Source organism: Danaus plexippus, chromosome 7 (genome assembly GCF_018135715.1).
Source record: "Danaus plexippus chromosome 7, MEX_DaPlex, whole genome shotgun sequence".
Lineage (NCBI taxonomy): Eukaryota > Metazoa > Arthropoda > Insecta > Lepidoptera > Nymphalidae > Danaus > Danaus plexippus.
The window spans coordinates 65,633-88,641 of record NC_083541.1 but is presented as its reverse complement, the minus strand read 5'-3'; the positions used below and the strand labels follow the sequence as shown (position 1 = coordinate 88,641).

Here is a 23,009-nt window from a genome sequence, read left to right as displayed (position 1 = left end):
TTAACTATTATTTTTAAAAATGATTAAATTTTTTACAATACAATTATGTTATTTTCAGATATTTTGTTCTAGATCGTAGTACCCTGCCTGTTCGCGTGCGACCTCGCTGGCGTCCTCCGTGAGAAGCGCGGCTTCCTGGGCGAGCAGCACTCCTCGGACGTGTACAGTGGCTACTCCGCTTCCATCAGCAGCCTCTCGGAGCCCGTCCTCGGCTAATCCCCGCCCGCTGCCAAACTCGTCAGTGTCAACAAAGTGGTCAACTCTCACCGCGTCGTGGACGTCCCTCAAGTAGTGAACGTCCGCAAGGCGGTGTCTGTGCCTCAAGTTGTGCCCGTCAACAGGCTGGTGGCCGCTCCCAGCTACAGCTCCTACGGCAGCGGGCTGGGACTGGCTTCGGCCTGGGACCACGGATACTCTACTATAGTTTTATCAATCTATCGCTGTATATTAATACTAACAATCGCCTCAAAGCGAGTGGAAATGAATCCTTAAATGCTGAATACGTACTTTTCCAGTGATAGTCTATTCTCTCTTCCCTTATTTATTCCGTAAACTAATAAACAGATTGCAATTAAAATTTCGAGTGTAATATCTTATGTTCTATTGATTTCAGCTCACCATTTCTACTTTCAATTATTAACAAAACTTTACAACGGGATCGTGACACCTAGTGTATTTATTTATGTATATTTCCCTATTTATAATTATTTATTTTTTATAGTGTATTTATGTATGTTATCTTTGTATTTCATAAAACAGTACAAAAATCATTTTCGTTACGAGTGTACGGCTATTAATTAATTATTGTAAATATCCCCGGTTTCCATATCCAATTTTTTATTTTAAGTACATACGTCCCTTTTTTAAAAATCGAATTAAGGTGGGTTTCTTTTTTTTTGGCTTAAAAGAGATTAAAAGATTTATAGATATTACGTACAAAAAATATTTATTTACAATAAATACAAACAATATCGTAATTTCCTTGAAATTATTAATAAACGTAGAGACTAGATGTTGTCGTCAGGGTACAATGTTCACCATCCGCTGGAATATCCGTGGTCCCAGCCCGAAGCCAGTCCCAGTCCGCTGCCGTAGGAGCTGTAGCTGGGAGCGGCCACCAGCTTGTTGACGGACACCACTTGAGGCACGGACACCACCTTGCGAACGTTCACTACTTGAGGGACGTCCACGACGCGGTGAGAGTTGACCACTTTGTTGACGCTGACGAGTTTGGCAGCCGGAGCGGAGTATCCGAGGACGGGCTCCGAGAGGCTGATGATGGGAGCGGAGTAGCCGCTATACACGTCCGAGGAGTGCAGCCCGCTCAGGAAGCCGCGCTTCTCACGGGGGACGCCGGCGAGGGCGCACGCGAACAGGCAGCATACTACGATCTAAAAATAATAAAATTTTGATAAGGTATTAGAAAGTGAATTAATAAAATCTTTAAAATTCAGTAAAGAATAGATAAAAATGTTGAGTTTCATATACTCACAAAGGATTTCATATTGAATGCTGTTCAGAAGACGGCTGTCAGTTGAATGATGTCTGCCAGTTCTATTTGTCCATGTTATATATGTATAACTCGAAGACTACAGTGACGTAATTTGTTCTTGAACTCGGTAAACTAGAGCTTTGTATTTCTTAAAATATATTACGCGACTTCATTTTATTCAAATCGATTCACATCATATCAGATTTATGGTATCGCTTTAATATAGTGGAGAAAATTATCAATTTAATCTTTTTTTCGTTTTAAAAACCTTTCTGGTGTTCGCAGATGTTGGGAAATGGTGGACACATTCTGAGTACAATATGTAGTTAATACGAGTATGGATCGTAAGTTACCGTGCATGTTACAGTCAAAGAAGATATTTTTATGTCTTCATTAATATATAAATAGTTTGTAGGAAATGCATGAAAATTTATTTTGCTCAAATTTGACATAGTTTAAATTACAGTATAATCTATAACAAACGTGGAGCTGGAAGATGAACAAATCCTTCTGATGTCATTTACTTTTAATCCTTCAGAAGACAATTACTTTCACATTTCAATTTGACATCTGATGTGATTGTAACATGACGATGGAACACAGTTCAGGAACTCGGTTTAATATCATTTTATTTCATCATTCAAATAAATCAACTGTAGTGTATCAATTACATAAAAAGCAACATTAAAAGAATAAATATCTGTTAAGGTTGACACAGCGTTCTATGAATATAAATTACGGCTGAAACATTAAGTGCTTATTAATATTAATAAATTCAAGACAATTCATTTCATCTCATTGAAAGTGAGTTTATTTCACTTGCTATAGATGGTGTAAAATAATTTTATATTAATAAAACTACCGAATATTTATTAATTTAAATGTCATTTCTTATATCGTAGCAGCTGGCAGCTTTCTTACATAAGACTGAGAGCGATCTCTTAGATGTAACTTCTTGTTGATAAGATCAATTTGTCACTCACTAAATAATAAACCGTGTATTGATACACTCATCAACATGAAAGATTAAGGAAAAGAAAAAGAACGAAAGAACGAAAAGAATTATTCCCAGCAGTTGTTTGAACTTCTTTGTGTAATGTTTGTGTTGATAAAAGATTTAACGATATAATAATTTATTGACTGCCTTACAGTTACTGTACATTAACATTAAGCTCCGATGGCCAAGTTTGTTGCTTTCTTTATGTCATAAAATATTTTATGCAAAGGTCCCCCTGATGAAAACTGACTGCCCTGAGATAAAGACCAGTGTATCTTGTGATGTGTTTTCACAAGACCCGTATAAGAAGTAGCGAACTGTGTACATCTGGAAAAGAGTAGAAAGAACCAAGGAAATGAAGCGACAGGAAATATCCTCATTCACACTCGAGTTCTCAATGCCGTACATACCTCCAACAATAAGACATCACAAAACATAACACTGAGTGTAGTTACATCAATTCCAAATGGTTCGATTAGGGTTTTATTTTACTAGATGTAACAATAAAGATGTTTCCACTCTTATTTTTTTATGAAAACTTGTTCTTCAGGGATGTTAAGAGTCAGTCACTCCTTATTCGTTAATTAAACTCACATCAATGTCAACATTGGGCAAAATAAATATATTATTATGTATCGTCAAGGTATCATCAGTAATCAGTCCAATGTCACACAAACTTGTTTATGTTTGAATCTGAAGTAAAAATGAGTTACGGCGAGGTCCTTGAGATATAAGTAACAGAAGAGAAGCCGCCGCAGAACAGTCTTTTAATGTTTCGCAATTTTTATTTTATGTGGAAAGTACTTTAGGAGGCAAGTTTTTGTACCAGTTGTTGATTTATTTTTATTAGACGATATAATTGTTTGTGTTATATTTTTGTATATTTATGATACTTCACGAGTTCTTTTATGTTTACTTCCTATTCCTTATTAAAAATATTTAATATGGTCACGATTAGCGGTGAGATATTTAAATTAAAATAGTCACCGCTAACCACTCTTCAAAAACGCCTTTGGTCACATGGCAATGTCCGAGAGAAGCCGACGAGAGATCCCAAGTAAGAGAGCAAGAAGAAGATTAGGTATTAACCCAGGATCCGTGTACTTTATGACTGTCACAAATCATTTAACTAAAAAGTAAAAATAATGGTATTCCCACACTACATATGTTCAGTTTTGAAAATGGGATTCTAAACGTCATTCAATGGAAGCATATAATAACAGTTCACGTAGAAAGAGTTTTCTATAAAAACCATGGTTGATGGTGATTTTTAAATGCTATTAAAGAATTCTCAACACTATTATCCAATACTGAAACAGGTTTCTAAAATACATAGATATTTTCTAAATTATCTTTCTTATTTTTCACTCTTGACAAATTTATCTAAAATTCCTCAATATCTACTTATTTCTTTCTTGTATTTTTATCTTTGTTATAATAGAATAATAATTCTCTGTTATGAAAAATAAATTGCTAAAAATTGTCTTATAATTTCACTACCGCTCTCAATCCCTTAGTTGGCACCTATCGCTTTGAACCAGCTTCTGTCAATAAAACCCCATTAACAGAGATAAGTCGTAAATAGTAAACATAATAATGAGGCTGTCAGGATTATTTATATACTTTTAACAAAATCATAAATTATAATTGATATTAAATAACACTACAGATCATAATTTCATGTTCTCTCAGATATTTTTCTAATAGTAAATATTGCAACAGTAAAGCGATACCATAAATCTGATATGATGTGAATCAGTTTGAATAAAATGAAGTCGCGTAATATATTTTAAGAAATACAAAGCTCTAGTTTGCCGAGTTCAAGAACAAATTACGTCACTGTAGTCTTCGAGAGTGATACATATATAACATGGACAAATAGAACTGGCAGACATCATTCAACTGACAGCCGTCTTCTGAACAGCATTCAATATGAAATCCTTTGTGAGTATATGAAACTCAACATTTTTATCTATTCTTTACTGAATTTTAAAGATTTTATTAATTCACTTTCTAATACCTTATCAAAATTTTATTATTTTTAGATCGTAGTATGCTGCCTGTTCGCGTGCGCCCTCGCCGGCGTCCCCCGTGAGAAGCGCGGCTTCCTGGGCGGGCTCCACTCCTCGGACGTGTACAGCGGCTACTCCGCTCCCATCATCAGCCTCTCGGAGCCCGTCCTCGGATACTCCGCGCCCGCTGCCAAACTCGTCAGCGTCAACAAAGTGGTCAACTCTCACCGCGTCGTGGACGTCCCTCAAGTAGTGAACGTTCGCAAGGTGGTGTCCGTGCCTCAAGTGGTGTCCGTCAACAAGCTGGTGGCCGCTCCCAGCTACAGCTCCTACGGCAGCGGACTGGGACTGGCTTCGGGCTGGGACCACGGATATTCCAGCGGATGGTGAACATTGTACCCTGACGACAACATCTAGTCTCTACGTTTATTAATAATTTCAAGGAAATTACGATATTGTTTGTATTTATTGTAAATAAATATTTTTTGTACGTAATATCTATAAATCTTTTAATCTCTTTTAAGCCAAAAAAAAAGAAACCCACCTTAATTCGATTTTTAAAAAAGGGACGTATGTACTTAAAATAAAAAAATGGATATGGAAACCGGGGATATTTACAATAATTAATTAATAGCCGTACACTCGTAACGAAAATGATTTTTGTACTGTTTTATGAAATACAAAGATAACGAAATTTTTTTTTTTTTTTTTCGTAAGTATTTATCGAAAATATACATAAATAAATACACTATAAAAAATAAATAATTATAAATAGGGAAATATACATAAATAAATACACTAGGTGTCACGATCCCGTTGTAAAGTTTTGTTAATAATTGAAAGTAGAAATGGTGAGCTGAAATCAATAGAACATAAGATATTACACTCGAAATTTTAATTGCAATCTGTCTATTAGTTTACGGAATAAATAAGGGAAGAGAGAATAGACTATCACTGGAAAAGTACGTATTCAGCATTTAAGGATTCATTTCCACTCGCTTTGAGGCGATTGTTAGTATTAATATACAGCGATAGATTGATAAAACTATAGTAGAGTATCCGTGGTCCCAGGCCGAAGCCAGTCCCAGCCCGCTGCCGTAGGAGCTGTAGCTGGGAGCGGCCACCAGCCTGTTGACGGGCACAACTTGAGGCACGGACACCGCCTTGCGGACGTTCACTACTTGAGGGACGTCAACGACGCGGTGAGAGTTGACCACTTTGTTGACACTGACGAGTTTGGCAGCGGGAGCGGAGTATCCGAGGACGGGCTCCGAGAGGCTGATGATGGAAGCGGAGTAACCACTGTACACGTCCGAGGAGTGCAGCTCGCCCAGGAAGCCGCACTTCTCACGGAGGACGCCGGCGAGGTCGCACGCGAACAGGCAGCGTACTACGATCTAGAACAAAATATCTGAAAATAAAATAATTGTATCGTTAAAAACATAATCATTTTTAAAAATAATAGTTAAAATTAATTTGTAAATGATACACGTAGTCCTAAAATATCGTTATAAGGATAAACGCTGTTTCTGTTATAGAAACTTACAAAGGGTCTATACCTAATAAAATATTGTCCAACAGATAAAATAACTTACGAGGGATTTCAACTTGACTAGTTGTCCGTTACTCGTCTGTAGCTGAATGTTGTTTCGTAGTATTCTTTTACTATGTATGGGAATCGCAGAGTGTTGTGTGATGCGACAGGTCCTAGAAATATGTATTAATTCAGAATAATAAATAATAATCTAACATGTATTCATTTATATTTAATATAATTCGTTCATATTTCTGTAACAAGAAAAGAATCTTTATACATTGTTATGATTTGGTCTTCCCCTTTGGAAGTAAACCGTCCCTTCCTCCAAACTATTCTAAGCTTATCACAAAAGTAAATGTAAATCAAAAACGTCTATGTAGGTGAAACGGATATATTATATTAAAGGAGTGTTCGCCCTGTTGTTATTATGATGAGTATCATTCTGATAAACTGAGAAACTAAATAAAAGACAACGGGAACCTTAACACCCAACCACAACAGAACCGAGCCATTTTAGAAAAAAAACATTAAAAGAAATGGAAAAATATTACAAATAGAAAATTTACAAATTCTAAGGAAATTGGAATTACGGAACACAAATATAAAGCAGATCACCTTACACGGTTTGAAACAAGTGTGTCAAGAACGAGAAGTAATCAGAATTATAAAAGATGAATTTAGAAGTTCACTGACGCGATTACAGAGCTAGTTAATGTTGATTTAGTGAACATATATGAATATTTCGATAACATATATTTAAATAAGAACAAAATTATACGCTGTCAGCGGTTCCCGTGACAACCACCATATCATCAAGGGACTCATAGTATATAAAATATGAAAATAAGTAAATTATTCATATATGAACGAACAACACTGAGATCCTCACAACCCGTCGAGTGAAGGACTGTTCCCACCATGATGATGACTGGCTGAAGGTTTCTCATTTACTCTTCAACTTCAAGTCCATATAATACATAAAGAAACCGTTTTCTCAATTATTTAATTAAAACTATTTCGATAGGTATTTTTAAATTATAAGTGAAATTCCTGTGAATTAATTACACTTTGAGTAATTTCCATAACAATGTGTTTTACAAAATTTATAGAAAAACATTAATGTGTATCATCGGGAAGGCAATCTCTGTATGAAACACTCGTCCTATCCTTTCTTCCGACCTTCAAAATATACACATAAACACATTTTATATAACTTTTGTTATTATAAACTCTTCTTCAACATAAAAGTATGTTTTATTCGCATTAGTCTTTACTAGTAAAATCTATTTCTTTTCAATTTAAGTTAATGACACTTTATCATATTTGTTTATTCGGAGAATTACGCCAGTTTTGTGTTAGAGCTATAAATAATATATAAATAAAGAAAGAAATAAAATTTATAAATTCAAACACTTATTTCAAATTATGAATGAAAATGTTGCTTGTTCTAGTGAGTTTGATAAGTTTCGAGGATACATTGCATCACAGCAGACGGCGCATCTTATATAAACATAAGAAAAAACTAAACGAGACATTCAAGTCACAGCTGTGGTACTAACTAGCTCAAAATGAAATCCTTCGTAAGTAATACAAGTGTTATGTCCGCTACTGTAATTAATGACCACCTTATTAAAAATGAACTAATAATATTGTATGCTCGTATGTTTGTAGATCGTAGTAAGCTGCCTGTTCGCGTGCGCCCTCGCCGGCGTCCCCCGTGAGAAGCGCGGCTTCCTGGGCGGGCTGCACTCCTCGGACGTGTACAGCGGCTACTCCGCTCCCATCATCAGCCTCTCGGAGCCCGTCCTCGGCTACTCCGCGCCCGCTGCCAAACTCGTCAGCGTCAACAAAGTGGTCAACTCTCACCGCGTCGTGGACGTTCCTCAAGTAGTGAACGTCCGCAAGGTGGTATCCGTGCCCGAAGTGGTGTCCGTCAACAAGGTCGTGGCCGCTCCCAGCTACAGCTCCTACGGCGGCGGACTGGGACTGGCTTCGGGCTGGGACCACGGATACTCTAGTGGATGGTGATCAAATTAACGATCGAGTTTAAAAGTTCCAATTAAGTTCTGTTTTACATTATTTATTCTAAATAAATAGTTTCTACTTAACTTCACTTTTTTTGTCCTCGACATGGTATAATAATATATTAAGTATACTATTTAAAGAACAAACATTTCTCATCATATTCCAGTATCGTTCTGATCACAATTAGACGAATGCCTTTATATCATTACAAATATCATGAAACATTATTTTTTTACCATATTTTAACTGATTATAATAATTGTTGATTTTTATATATAGCCCTATATATAAAGGTGTTATTTAAATATGTTAGTTGTAATGACGCAGTGTATTGTAAAAACTAATTAGTTGCTTGTGACATTTACATCAAGACTCACACGTTATCATTGAAGGGTATTCATTAATACCGTCAAACAATATCAACATTTCTTAGCGATGTCCCGATTCTAAGCATCATTGTTGGTTGTCACATGTCATCTGGTTTACTCAAAGTTATAATTATAGAGAGGTTTCAGACTTCAGTTAATCCAGACAGCAAAAAAAGTTAGGTGCGTCAGTCTCGATAGCGTTAATTTGTAAGTCAGGTACCTTACAAGTCATCTGCAAACATACAAATGGCAGAGGGTAGAATAATTGAGAAATATAATAGTGATGGCAGTTGAGAAGATGCAACTAATGACACTCCTTGAGGTAGACCAGCAGCTGAGTTAGAGGTTAAAGTTATTACGTGGATATAAATTAATAAACTGTGCCAGCTCTCAAAATACACATTGTTGAATGTTTTGCTAAATTCAAGTTAGACCAGAAGTACCTACAGTAGGTCGTACATATAAGTAACCTTCTCACATGATTTTAAGGGCCGTATTTCGATTCGTAAGAGTTTACGATATTTATAAAGAATTTTAATAATTTGTGTAACTACTCTATACTAATAGTTTCACTCGGCTTATATTTGAGAAATAGAGGGAAGACAGGGTTTATAGTCAGAGCGCGGGAGAGTTTACTTTTGCTCAATGAAAAATATCGCAATATCTTTATATACAGCTGAAAACTGACAAAAGAATATCGGAATAGTAATTGAGGGTCAAGGATTAATTAAGTGACAGGATCAAAAATGCTGGTTTTTTTTTTTCCAATCAATACGAACGGAACGGGGTTGCGGAATTATTCGTCCATTCCTCCGTGCAGTTTTTTCAACTGTATCCTATAAACTAGCGAATGGTAGACTATCTTTCTCCAGTTTTGAAGGCTGACTAAATTGGTTGTAACCAAAATGATCCCTAATAAGTCTTCTTGCAGAACACTCCGAGGGGTCCAATGTCGTGAAGTGATATTAGGCAGCGGTTGCTCAAACGTGACTGATGTTTTTACAAAAACAAAGCTTTGTAGAGACTGACTCGGCTGGATCTAGAGCTTGATTCATTGATTGATATCACTTCAGAACTGAAGAAGAATAGAACGAACGAGAGAACTATGAACAGGTACAGAAAGACATGACATATCATCATGATGTATACAATATTGTTGTGAACACTTCAATACTTTATAAATGTTGTAGTTTGCGCTAATGTCTGTTTACAAATTGATTATTTTTTTAAGGAACATGAATTCGTAACAACATTTCTAGGACTGTAAATTGAAAATCAATTTATTTTTGTAATCGAATTACTTATTATTATTTATGAATTTAAATAGTAACACAATATTGTCACCACAGATGAGTGATGACCTATTAATGGGAACTTATTCCTGCTGTTGTTTATTTCTACGCGGAATTGGAGACAGCAGGTTAGATTATAAACACGTTATTATTTAAAGGATGTAAACACAATAAAAATCTCTCTAGTAATAACACTTTTGCGATATAAAAATATCTAATTTTAGTTTTGTCTTTTCTACTACCCTTCTACCTTAACTTGTGACTTTTGTATTTTTAAAGGTTAATTTATCTGATACACTGAGTCATATACATTATAAAAAAAAGATCTATAGTCAATAGTGTTACGTGTTGAATCTGTACATAGTGAAACATTTTTTTGTATTAATTAATACAATTTCACTGTTAGATCTGTGAAATATGTGTCACGATAAAAACAGAAATGAATGAAAATGACCTAACAAGATAAATAGTCTGTTCAAAATATTATTAACCCACAGGCACATGGATGTCGGGTTGCAGCTGCAAGATTGAAAAATTATACAGTAATCAAATACCTTGCAGAGTGACTTTACTTGAAGTGTGTATAGTTTTATAATCAATGCCTCAAAACAACTTCTATATATTGAAAGTTGCCAACGGTAACAATAAGTACATAAATTTTGATTTCTAAAACCATCAATAAAATAGCGAAATAAAAAAAATATTTATTTAAATAAATAACAGTATTTTCAAACAAATGAGACTAGATGTTGTCGTCAGGGTACGATGATCACCATCCGCTAGAGTATCCGTGATCCCAAACCGAAGCCAGTCCCAGTCCGCTGCCGTGGGAGCTGTAGCTGGGAGCGGCCACCAGCTTGTTGACGGACACCACTTGAGGCTCGGACACCACCTTGCGGACGTTCACTACTTGAGGGACGTCCACGACACGGTGAGAGTTGTCCACTTTGTTGACGCTGACGAGTTTGGCAGCCGGAGCGGAGTATCCGAGGACGGGCTCCGAGAGGCTGATGATGGGAGCGGAGTAGCCGCTGTACACGTCCGAGGAGTGCAGCCCGCCCAGGAAGCCACGCTTCTCTCGGGGGACGCCGGCGAGGGCGCACGCGAACAGGCAGCATACTACGATCTACAAACATAATATTAATATTTTTATGTTACTATATGTTTAATAAAAAAAAAGAATTGAAAGTTTTAGTTCCTTTGTAAATTTGAAACAATATAAGTAACTTCAAAAGAAACCATTGAACTTACAAATGATTTCATTTTTAACAAATAATTAATTTGACCAGTCTCTTAGCGAACTATTTCCATTGCCTGTCCTCACAGCGCGGACCATCTTTATATGTCACTCCGAGTCCTACTAGTGACGCAAGTCGGCTTTGCGTTCTAGAAATTACTTATACATTTATTCAAAAGATAAAAATTATGTTAATTTCATCAATCAACAAAATATTAATGTGTTTACAATTGATGCTCCTCTTTTTGCACTTTTGAATATTTGGTTCATTTTAATAAAAACCGTGTTTCAATCTTTAATGAAACCTTATTAATAAAAAACTCACAAACTTTTATATTCATTGAATAACCATTAATGTAATGTACAACTTTTCTACAAGAAATAAATCTTATTTTTATTTAATTTATCGATTTCGTTGATATATTTATTTCCCAAGACCAACGTGTTTATTGTATTTGAACACTTTATGTTTTCTGACGTATCATAAAATATGGGACTAAATATTTAAACGAAGTCATCTCGATATAGCGCTTGCTGACTGGAACTAGTATTTTAGAAATTTTAATAAAAACATGTTATTTACTCAGAATGCACCCCAAAAAAAGATCTAAATTGTGATATTACACTAAAACTTCAATTTTGTTATTAAAGTACTAGCATTAATCATTATAAATTAAACCAGTATTATTCGGATTTATTTCCGAGTAGTAAATCCGAATAATACTAGTTTCATTTAAATGAATACTCGCGAAAATCTTAGATTCATTATTAATCATTATAACTGAATGATAAAACATATTTAGTCTCAAATATTATGAAACAGTCGGAAAATCACATTCGTTTTGAGACATTGAAGTGAAAAATTATAAATAACTCAAAATTACCTTACAAGGAGTAATTAGTGCATTTCTTTGATCGTGTCCCAATTAATACTAAACTGGAACAAATGGTCAACGGTCATGACCGTTGTCCACCGGCGACTTCGCTCGACGTAAAGGTTACTTTTAATGCCAATCGAAATCGAAACTTTCTTTGGAAAAAGGCTACTGGATCGACCCTGGCTGTAACATTTACAATACTTTAACAATAATAATGAAGAAAATTGATTAATTTGTAAGGAAGGGTGTAGTTATGTAGGTAATCTCCACGATGTGACGCCTCACCTGCCCGGGCGTTGAACCAGTGTAAGACAGAAATTGCAACTACTATTTAAAATCGCATTGGAACTGTAAGGGTGTCAAAAAAACCTGTAATCGTATCAATAATAAAATTTTAATAATGAGTTAGTTAAATAGGGAACTCGTTCCTTTTCTCATTTAGGAAGTCCCCTTTTTAAATATAGATACATGGGCAAGCATGGGCATGCTACTTTCCTGATACTAACTCTATATAAATGTTTTGTATATATAATATATTAAGATATAACATTAAATAATCAAAGAAAAAATAAATATACATGTCTTGACAAATTAGATTACACATTTTTATAATGAGAGAGCCAGCCAGTACATGTCCATGTATATGTATGTATGGTATGACACTGACGGAGGCTTCCTGTGGGTATACAAGGAACATAGAAACTGAAAAAATGGAATGAAAGGAGACTCAACTGTTCCACACATAAAATGACACCGAGAGTTTTATATTTGTCACTATCTTCTCTGAGCGCGATGCTACCACAGGGAAGCCAGTCCCTGCAGAAGACGGAGCCGCTTGATTACCGATATGCTTCATGAAACCTAAACCATGTGTTATATTATGTTTAATTTATATAATATAGTTATATATCAAAAGCATGAACGAAAAAAATTTACATGTATTTTAAATATTAATAATTATGAATAAAAATGTTGTATGTTCTAGTGAGTTTGATAAGTTTCGAGGATACATTGCATCACAGCGGACGGCGCATCTTATATAAACATAAGAAAAAACTAAACGAGACATTCAAGTCACAGCTGTGGTACTAACTAGCTCAAAATGAAATCCTTCGTAAGTAATACAAGTGTTATATCCGCTACTGTAATTAATGACCACCGAATTAAAAATGAACTAATAATATTGTTTGCTCGTATGTTTGTAGATCGTAGTATGCTGCCTGTTCGCGTGCGCCCTCGCCGGCGTCCCCCGTGAGAAGCGCGGCTTCCTGGGCGGGCTGCACTCCTCGGACGTGTACAGCGGCTACTCCGCTCCCATCATCAGCCTCTCGGAACCCGTCCTCGGATACTCCGCTCCCGCTGCCAAACTCGTCAGCGTCAACAAAGTGGTCAACTCTCACCGCGTCGTGGACGTCCCTCAAGTAGTGAACGTCCGCAAGGTGGTGTCCGTGCCTCAAGTGGTGTCCGTCAACAAGCTGGTGGCCGCTCCCAGTTACAGCTCCTACGACAGCGGATTGGGACTGGCTTCGGCCTGGGACCACGGATACTCTAGCGCATGGTGATTAAAATAAGTAGCACATAAAGTTTTCACGTATCATTTTGTTTCATCTGTATTGTTAGTCATTTTGTAATTAGGTCGTTTATATTAATTATAAGAGAAATAAACTGTTTGCCCTTTAATACTCTTACTGTTTACTCTTTTTTATATTAAATATTTATCAAAGAAGTAGTAGTAGTACCGTTTTTATGCTAAACAGATGTGTTGCCACCCTCGATTAGGGAAGAGGGGGACGAAAAAATGGGAAAGTCGGGAAAAGGGAAGGCGTAGAAAGGGTGGGAAAAGGGAAAGGGCAACCGGCTCTCTCACTCATCGGACGAATCGCAGCCATTAACTACTTCACTACTACTTCACGCCGATCTTCTGTGAGAGAGTGGTACTTCCCCGGTCGAGCCAGACCATGTTCGATCTGTAGTTACCTGACTACAGCTAGGCTCTACCACCTTACAAGTAAAACTTAAAAATAACTTTAAGACGTATCCGGTTCACATGCATTTCCTATAGCATCCAAAGTTGTTCTCGTGTTTCAAGTCATAGATATAAAGATAGTAGTTTTGCAGTCCTTTAACTCGTGTGTAGTACTGAACTGACTGAACACACGTGATTAAAATACCATTTTTAATATAAATCGAATAATAAGCTGGTGGACAGTTGTTACCGTCTCCTGATATTGTTCAGTGACCCAGGAGCAGCCGGCGCGAGGTCTGCTGGTAGGGGACTTGTGTAAACTGACTGAAGTAAACTAATCTCGTTTATTGATTGTATCTTTACATTTTCAATTTCCAAAAGTTCTTTGAATCGTGACATTACTTTTATGGAGGTGTTTTATTGAAAAATTTAAGCAATTTTATAACATTATAAAGGGTTATTTAGAACGATAAACATTTTTAATTAAAAAACAAGGTAAACGATAAACTTCGTAGAGCATCAATGTCTCAAGTTTAAAATACACAACTTACATTTCTTAAAAGATAATATTTATGTTATAAATTAACTGGCTACTTCAGAATTATAACTATAACAACTATTCGACAAATGCACCCCAGATCTCTATGTCATGTCCTAGAACTTCAATTCATAAGGAGTTAGCTCATCTACATAATAATTCTAATATCGTGGTCCTCTGACGATACTACTAATATAGCAGATACTAATAGCTCATCGCCGCCAGATTTGCCGCGAGTCTGTCCGCCGCTCTGACCTCAGCCTTTATAAATATCCCAGAATATACAGAATAATGTTTAATATAGTTATTTAAATATACCTCTACTCTATACTCCTATCAATAACCTCTCAATTCACGGTAATTAGTTGTATTACAAAATATATTACCTATCGCGTCATGTATTTTGCCAATATAAAAACAATATCTTATTTTTCGTGCGAATAAAAACAATGTTTATATATTTGATCGGTCTGACATCATTAATTATATTGCTATGTAGTTAACAATACTATACGGACACCCGAACTGAATGCCTTTTTCTGACTCTATAGAACATATCGGCTCAGTGATCTGGACCGAGATAGTGTTATGTAACAGACAACAACAGCCACAAAAATATTAAAAGCAACCTTTCAACGTGTTAGATGTTCACCGACAATAACGACACGTAATAAGATTCAATAACACTGTGGAGAAACACAAGTGATGTGGAATAAAAAAGAATTTGTAAGAAATGTTTGAGAGTACGATGAAAGGTAATCAAAACACTATGTAGGTTTATTACACTACAACATTTTATTAAGCATTGCTTGATGTCGTCGGATCGAGTTACGCGAACTGTATCATTACCAAATTGTTTGTGGACGGTTTATATTCTTATCTTACTGCTCTGCTTCACTGATCGCCGACCGACATCAACCGACCACGTACCATCGGCCATCGAGGAGTGTTGCGATAGTTTTGTCATTCTGAATACTAACAGATGTCATACCGTATGTAATGTAATGTACCAACATCAAGGACGAGCTGCGCGCGTGTTTGTGTGTGTGTGTGTGTGTGTGTGTGTGTGTGTGCGTGTTGTTGAATCAAAGTGTTGAATCAAGTCATGTCATAGGCTTTGTAAGATGCTTACATATATAAAATAATTATATGTTTTTCACAAAAATTCTATCATTTTAAAAATTCGCCGGGTTAGGAGAATGTGTCTTTCTTTTATCATGCTATTTTAAATCTTGTTATCATAAAAATATTTACTAAACAGCAATTTCGTAACTGATGCGAGGTTTGTTCTTGTATTACATAAACCATAGAATAAAAACACCCATTTAGAGTTAAACTTTAGATGCTTATCATTAGAAACACTATGTAATATAATTCCGGACACTCGCAGCCTCGAGCCTCCGCAGCAAAACGTTTGGCAATTATAAAAAATGTGATAGGAGACCGCTCCGCTGCAGATGTCGAGTTTGTTAATATAGAAACAATAAAACTTACCGACCTGGTTTAATATAAACGTATTAATGTTGCGTTAAATAAATCGCATTTAAGAAATTAAAAAAATAATAGAACGATTAAACTGGATAATAAACAAAACATAACGTTGTAAGAACAAACGCAGAGGACGCCGACGAGCTGTTGAAAATAAAACTCGTTGATTGTTTTATAGCTTCTGATAGAGAAGTTAGAGACGTTTCCCTCACTCTATATACGAGCACATTAAATAGAAGCAGAAAATATCGCAGAACGGTTCCTACAGCGCTCCTCGACTTACACTATTAATATTACTCTCAGTTACTTTCATAGACGTCGGAACAAGCCGTTTTATATCTCATAACATCTAAGACATTATATAGCAAGTGTCTCCTTAAGCTGCTCAGTTCCATGTTATATTATTTATGTTACGACAAATAGATCTAAAACATATTTTTAACAATTGTCGCTAAACCCACCACAGAAAAATATTCATAGAAGAGTCTCTAAACATTTGAGACACATTTCAATTGATCAATTTCTTATTATAATGACGTAGACCGCCCGTGCCCTACGGCTTGCTCAACACTATTCACCTCTCGATATTTGCGAAAACTCGCACAATATATAAAGTAGTGCGAATTATAAAAAAAAAGTCAAGTGTTATTTCGCATTGCGGAGTAATTAGTGTGTAATTGTATCAACGAATTTGGTAACGAACTTGTAATGTGAGACATTTCGATAACAATGGTCGAGACTCAAAGAGCAAGGATGCTTAAATGATGCGGACTGTGAGATACAAAAATAACTTTATATACAAAATGTGGGATAATTCATGATTCATGGTTGACTCGATCGTTCCCTTAAAAATTAATTCATATGATTTGCACACATATATAATATATGTATAGAATGAATTGACAACACTGATGTTAGTGTGTTTGTGCCATACTTTAATCCTTTTATAGTTAAACAAAATTGAACATTTCACTACAGTGTTTATGAACTTGAAACGTCATCAAAATTAGTTATATGACTTTATTTTGTATTTTCAAAAACTAACCAGATCTTCGTTTGCGGTGTGAGCTGCGTGTTTTATACATTACAGTATATTCAAAATAATGACTGTCAATCTTATTTTCTACTTGATGACTGATTGGTTGCGTAAGTTGATTCATCAATGTGATTATCGCCGAACTAAACTCTGCACAGCCCGGACATGGGGACATGGCTTATACTAACATATATCGTGTCGATTGATAGTCCAAAGTGTTATATTGAATGATAAATATACTGGGATCAAGATATTGGTAATAAAAGTAAACTAAAAATCGTATAGTGAATGAACCCCGGCCACGTTTAATGGTAACTTACGCAAGCTCTCCTCACCGGCGCTGACGGGGCTCGCTTCCCTCTATATATGCCAGATTGTTGAACAAACGGTCATCAGTCAACTCGCGAGACTTCTCTCAAGTATACCAACCGCCGACACCCTCACTACAACACCATGAAGTCATTCGTAAGTAATAAAGGCTGGAGTCTACAATTATTGTTATTTTCACTTATCATTTACTCAATGTGCGAAAATTTCCCTTTGACAGAACATAAGTTCTTGATAGTCTAGCAGATATTTCTTTTCAGCCATAAGACGGCCATTTGTTTACAGCTTTTTTTATTAGTAAGTAGTAAGTATTATTAATATCATAAATTTTCTCCATGTTGTTAGTTTGATTAGAAATATTTTTTTTTACATTGTAGGTAATATCAAAAAAAACTTATCTGTCTGATTTTTCTGTTCTCACGCACAATTTTCTGTCATCATGATCGTCATGTCTCCAGGTTTGCGTGGTCCTCTTAGCTGCCATGTCTCTCGCCGCTCCTGAAGGTAAGCGTGACAAGCGCGGCTTCCTGCACGGATTCAGCGGCGGTCTGGAGCTAGGACACAGCTCCTACCACCTGGGACACTACGACGACCACGCTCACATCAGCTACCACGCGCCCGCCCGGATCATCTCCACACACAAAGTCGTGGAGGTCCCGAAGGTATTCCCTTGAAACAATAACAATCAAAGAATGGTAGTTATAGGTACTTGATTAGTTCACAATAAAATGTGACAGGAGAATAAATATCTGTAATAATGTTATCCCTGTTGGTCTTCCTCAAACTGTGGTAGTTGTGTGTTATCCTATAATTATTGACCTTGTTTCAGGTCGTTGAATATAAAAAGATCGTGTCCGTGCCGAGGGTGGTCTCGGTGCCTCATGTCGTCAAGGTGTCCAAGATCGTGGAGGACGCCCACTTCGCTCCAGTTCTGTCTCACGGCTGGTGGTGAACATCTTATAACACATTAGTGTAGTGCTGCTGTTCCAGAGACACTCTCCATTACTACTTCTAATACATCGTTTATAAATCATACAACATTACATACATCAAGAAGAAAGACAATAAATAAACAGGAATATAAAATACAAGATGAGTGTCAGAGGGAATAGCAAACCTGAGAAGACGCCGCGAGCAGAGGCTTACTACAACCAAAACTATTTATAAGATAATAAAAACTTATTTTACATTTCTCTCTTTAACGTTAATAGTTACAAAACATTTACATCTTCCTTAAATGTAATATTTATAAAACGGTAAATGTAGTGATTGATCTTCTCTTCGATCCTTCGTCAAAGAAACAGTTCACACAATTTCTAAATAACACTCAATAATTCACGGAGCGTCGAAGGTCGCCACTCGAGACGTGTGACATGACCATCTCAATTGTAACAGTTTTGTGGAAATTCTGTATTCACGACGAGGATGAAGCACACGTTGCTCAACACCGGCGACGCTACGACAGCGGCTCACTTACTAATGAGTTCAATTATTTAAATATTTAGCAACATATCATAGTATCGAGATCGTGCTAGTAACATTGACCTAAAACACAAAACTATGTTTTAAAGAACATCATTAAAAATCTCAAGATCAAAGGAGACATTAATGATCATATTCCTAGATCTTACGATATTATTATTACTATCATGAGATCCTGGTGTTGCCTAACTTCATTATAAATGGCTTTTTAACTCGTGCAAACTTATTATAAATGTATTTATTTAAAAACTTAAATAACAAAAACCTTACCGATGTGATGAAGTGGCGAATTACTAACTGGTGACATACTAAAAAATATGTGAACCGATATATTAATCGAGATTTAATTGTAAATTGGTGATCACTAACTTTTTGTATCTCGTTCATATCAGAGGTATCGGTTATGTTGACAACATCTTATATGTTTAATGTTTCGAATGGCAGACGAGTTAATTATAATACTAACTTTATTTGGCTCTGTGAGAGGGTGACATGTTGTTGACGTGTGGGCTAAGGGGAGAGAGGAAGAACCCTACGACACGTACAAAGAGAGGAGTTACTAGATAAAATAGAAAACAGGTAATGAGTATTAATGTAAGCAACCGTCTAATCAATGAATCAATAAATACACTTGTTTTGAAGTTATTATTTAACATAAGATATCTCAAATTTTAAGATTTTTCACCAGACTTTGCTAGACTCCAACTCACTCATTGAGCGAAACATTGCTCGTCTATATTCCATCGTCTTGAGGTTAAGTCTACAGTCGACACCACTTCTATAGAAAGATATTCATTTTTGATGTAAAACCTTCCGATCGTACAAAAAATGAAAACAAATATTTTTTCACAATATTGAGTAAATATAAGAATATCAAGTGAAAACAAAAAAAAAATAACAATATTATGGGCAAAACCCGAGCTGTATAAAAAAATATAAATTATTATTAATACCTTACAACTGGCGTGCTCGTCTGAGGAAACATTTGCTAGTAAATATACCTTGTTATGTTAATTACACGTCGCACCGATTCCTCTATAAATTAAATTAAGCCAATGTTACAATAATGTAGAATATTTTCACGCAGAGGGAAATGGACGCCCTCTGTCGACCGTAACTAATGACTAGTCAGTACTCACTGCACTAATCGACGTCGTAAATTGTTTTACTTGTTGTTCATCAATGATAATAATTAATGAATACAACTGAAGCGCCACGATATCTTACTTATAAATATACAGTAATATACTGAGTCCTACTGGGCTTTGGAAACATCGCGACAACTCCCATACATTTCATTTATCTTTGTTTTTGTTAGTGGATAGTAGAAATATTGATTATTTAATTCAGTGTAAAAGTTCCCGGCTCAGGGACAATGTATTTATTCTGAAATGGCCAGTGCAAAATATCGTATTCATAAAAATATTCGTAAGACAAAAAAGGCACATTGTATTCCATGACATCATTAAATTTAGACCGCGAAAATCTGATACATGTGCTGTTCCACGAGAAATCGTACTGAACTTGACATTGTATATACATTATAATTTTGACTGGATGATGCTCGACTGTCATTCCACCGGTTGGAAGATGGAAATAAAGTCGTAGGTGATGGACTCTCAATATCAGCCTATTTACCCTTTTATTCAAGACACCCAAATTATACCTCGAAGGAAACACAGATGAGGCAGACTGTTCAAATCCCCTTTACTGCGTGCATGAGGAAGGAGTAAGCATATCGCTTCGCCCAGATGGGAGGAAGTCTACAACTAAGGGATGGAGGCCCAGGGTCCGACATGTTGTTCAATGATAGAAAGAAGATGCGGGAATTAAATCTTGTAATTCCCGTGTACAATCTCCAAAGTGTATCCTCTTTTACTTTTCGCCCGTACTCTAGGCTGACGAGATTTTCATTGACTCTCCACTGAGTCCAAGCATGTGAGTTGACATTTGGCAACGCCTGCCCAGATGTGACTGCAATAATCCACCCACACATATTCATGGATGCTATGGCAACGCTCAAGATTTGATTAACTAGGATTGCTGGATCGAAACTTAAAGAAAGTGTGAGCCTGACCCCTATTGCCTAACAATTATCAAGCCTCCAGCAGTTTATATGCTTGATGAGAAATATGAAGGTGTTGTGTATTCAGTATGCAAAACGACGGGTTCAGAATAATAAAAATGTTACAATAACAACTCTGATCGTATCCGAAGATATAGTTTTATTTCAATATTTAAAAATATTGGAAACTAAATAAAGAAACTTTTATACATTTCATTTCTGACCTAGAAATAAATTTACCACTACAAGCAAAATAAAAATTTATAATGTTAAGATTTGATCTCAACTTAAAAGAGTAAAAGAATTAGTGGAGGACACCATTATTTTTAACACAAGCTTGCATCGTCACACAACACGGAGCGTTTCCCTTGTTTCATTCAGTAATCTTCGCAAGTCACCGTATTGAAGTAAGTTATTGTATGAGAAAAAGGAAATGCGGGGTATGTAGTGTATCGCTGCTAACTTGGAGTCACATTTTATTATTTCAATAAAAACACAGCCTGAGAGTCGTGGTGGCTTGGAGGTTAAAGGAGTGGCTCCCATGTGTGAGGGCGCGGATTCGAAACCTGACAAGCAGTGGGCTCCGATAGGCTGATGATGATGACGATGACAGCCTGAGACCAATATGATTCCAATGTATATTAGAGGAGGTAAGTATAATTTAATAAGAGAGCTGTTTCACCTGAAACAGTAATAACCCCCTATCTATTTGATATCGGGTATTAATATTTGATATAGGGTAGTTTGACTTGAGGACTTGGTCGTTTTTTATGGATTACTCAGATATCGTGTGGCCTTAACATGCTTCAGAATGACTTAAATAGTTTAGTTAATCAATATTTCTTATAAATTTAAATTAAAATTTCTTAAAGTTTTTGTTTTAATTAGGAACTTATGATAGACCAGTAGAAATTAAAATAAACGAGACATTTATGTTTTTATTTAAGTTATTATTTAATTATTACGTGAAGACAGTAGACATGTGAAGTAACAAGAAATAATGTTGAATCGTGCGTTCACTTTTCTGTCATTCACCGACAGTAAGGGAAGCAGGATATAACACGAGTATTACCTCCTGAAAAAAACGGTCTTACATAGACAGCTCGGCAGGGGGAGACGCGGCTCGGACGGCCGGTGAACGGACAGTGTTGTAGTGGTCGAGTCAGGAGCCGGCCGAGTGAATAGCGCACAAACATGAAATACTTTGTGAGTAGAATATTACATTAATAATTAACAGAAATATTGTAAGGTTCTTAAAGTATAGGATTTTTTTAAAGTTCTGTACAAAAGGAATCTGTGTGAACTATTCATTCATTTAGTGCCCCCGGGAAACTTGCTAAACATTATTTACCTATTAGGTGCCAGTACTGCTCTCTCTCAGCGCATGGGCGAGCGCTCTGGAGCCTCTGCCGCAGATGATAGAGGAACGCCGAGGCACTCACCCTGTCTACGCAAAATCCTTCATGGATGAGTATGAGCCGTACGCGATGGCCGCCATCCCTCTGAACACAGCGATGCCCTTTTTCCAGCTCATAACACCGGGATACCGCACCAAAAATAAGAAACCAGTCAAACCGCGCCCTCAACGGAACCAATACAAAGAGGCCTACGCGTATGATTCATCAAACAATGAAGAAGTATATGAACCATACAGCTACGACACTGAAGAAGTAGAAGTTATAAGTCCACAGAAGTACCCTAAGAGCAGTCCGTATGACGAAGAGTCCTCGTCTGTGGTGGTTTACGCGCGACCTAACAAGTACGGCGGGTATTCCTACCGCAAGCATCCCTCACAGTCCTCGCACTCCTCATACTACTCACCGACACCCTCACCCATACAGACGTTTTCCTCGCCTCAGGCCCACGATCAGAAGCCCGTCATAATACGCATACATAAATATCGCGTCATACATTGAATTTTTTATTCCTCGATGATAACATGTGATAGTTCTAGTGTTTTGTGTACATTATAATATATTTTTAACATAAAAAAATTATTTTAAGAACAGCTCATAAGGATGAATAAAAAAGTATATCTTTGATAACAATTATTTTTTTTTTTTAACATTAAATATAACGTTTTATTTAATTCGTGACAGACCGTTTTTTAAATTCAATATATTAATTTATATATGTTGTACTTATTTTCAAACATTGTAAATCGTAAAACAAATTTCCGTAACAATACTTCGGTGGTGATCACTGAAAGTAACAACAATTTACTTCATAAATAAAGTCGCATGTGAAACCAAACGTCGACACCCAGAAG

The 23,009-nt window shown here is 36.2% G+C and overlaps 7 protein-coding genes across 7 annotated transcripts; 5 read left to right on the top strand and 2 right to left on the bottom strand.

The window, feature by feature from the left end:
- Window positions 1-929: 929 nt before the first annotated feature.
- On the bottom strand, window positions 930-1,647 carry LOC116770606 (uncharacterized). The gene is made up of 2 exons (XM_032662153.2): window positions 1,493-1,647; window positions 930-1,391 (listed from the first exon to the last, which is right to left on the bottom strand). Exons 1-2 carry the CDS (start codon window positions 1,502-1,504, stop codon window positions 1,035-1,037), a joined length of 369 nt encoding a protein of 122 aa, XP_032518044.2. The 5' UTR covers window positions 1,505-1,647; the 3' UTR covers window positions 930-1,034.
- Window positions 1,648-4,276: 2,629 nt separating this feature from the next.
- Window positions 4,277-4,996, top strand: LOC116770607 (uncharacterized). The gene is made up of 2 exons (XM_032662154.2): window positions 4,277-4,433; window positions 4,535-4,996. Exons 1-2 carry the CDS (start codon window positions 4,422-4,424, stop codon window positions 4,889-4,891), a joined length of 369 nt encoding a protein of 122 aa, XP_032518045.1. The 5' UTR covers window positions 4,277-4,421; the 3' UTR covers window positions 4,892-4,996.
- Window positions 4,997-7,475: 2,479 nt separating this feature from the next.
- On the top strand, window positions 7,476-8,146 carry LOC116770943 (uncharacterized). Its single transcript, XM_061520936.1, has 2 exons — window positions 7,476-7,618; window positions 7,710-8,146. Exons 1-2 carry the CDS (start codon window positions 7,607-7,609, stop codon window positions 8,064-8,066), a joined length of 369 nt encoding a protein of 122 aa, XP_061376920.1. The 5' UTR covers window positions 7,476-7,606; the 3' UTR covers window positions 8,067-8,146.
- Window positions 8,147-10,407: 2,261 nt separating this feature from the next.
- LOC116770605 (uncharacterized) lies at window positions 10,408-11,084 on the bottom strand. The gene is made up of 2 exons (XM_061521021.1): window positions 10,975-11,084; window positions 10,408-10,849 (listed from the first exon to the last, which is right to left on the bottom strand). The coding sequence occupies exons 1-2, from the start codon at window positions 10,984-10,986 to the stop codon at window positions 10,493-10,495; spliced, it is 369 nt and encodes a 122-aa protein (XP_061377005.1). The 5' UTR covers window positions 10,987-11,084; the 3' UTR covers window positions 10,408-10,492.
- A 1,794-nt stretch (window positions 11,085-12,878) lies between these two features.
- LOC116770944 (uncharacterized) lies at window positions 12,879-13,523 on the top strand. The gene is made up of 2 exons (XM_061521019.1): window positions 12,879-12,952; window positions 13,044-13,523. Exons 1-2 carry the CDS (start codon window positions 12,941-12,943, stop codon window positions 13,398-13,400), a joined length of 369 nt encoding a protein of 122 aa, XP_061377003.1. The 5' UTR covers window positions 12,879-12,940; the 3' UTR covers window positions 13,401-13,523.
- Window positions 13,524-17,198: 3,675 nt separating this feature from the next.
- LOC116770610 (uncharacterized) lies at window positions 17,199-18,382 on the top strand. Its single transcript, XM_032662156.2, has 3 exons — window positions 17,199-17,331; window positions 17,652-17,855; window positions 18,023-18,382. The coding sequence occupies exons 1-3, from the start codon at window positions 17,320-17,322 to the stop codon at window positions 18,143-18,145; spliced, it is 339 nt and encodes a 112-aa protein (XP_032518047.1). The 5' UTR covers window positions 17,199-17,319; the 3' UTR covers window positions 18,146-18,382.
- A 3,497-nt stretch (window positions 18,383-21,879) lies between these two features.
- LOC116770947 (uncharacterized) lies at window positions 21,880-22,656 on the top strand. The gene is made up of 2 exons (XM_032662587.2): window positions 21,880-21,946; window positions 22,099-22,656. Exons 1-2 carry the CDS (start codon window positions 21,935-21,937, stop codon window positions 22,654-22,656), a joined length of 570 nt encoding a protein of 189 aa, XP_032518478.2. The 5' UTR covers window positions 21,880-21,934.
- Window positions 22,657-23,009: the final 353 nt, after the last annotated feature.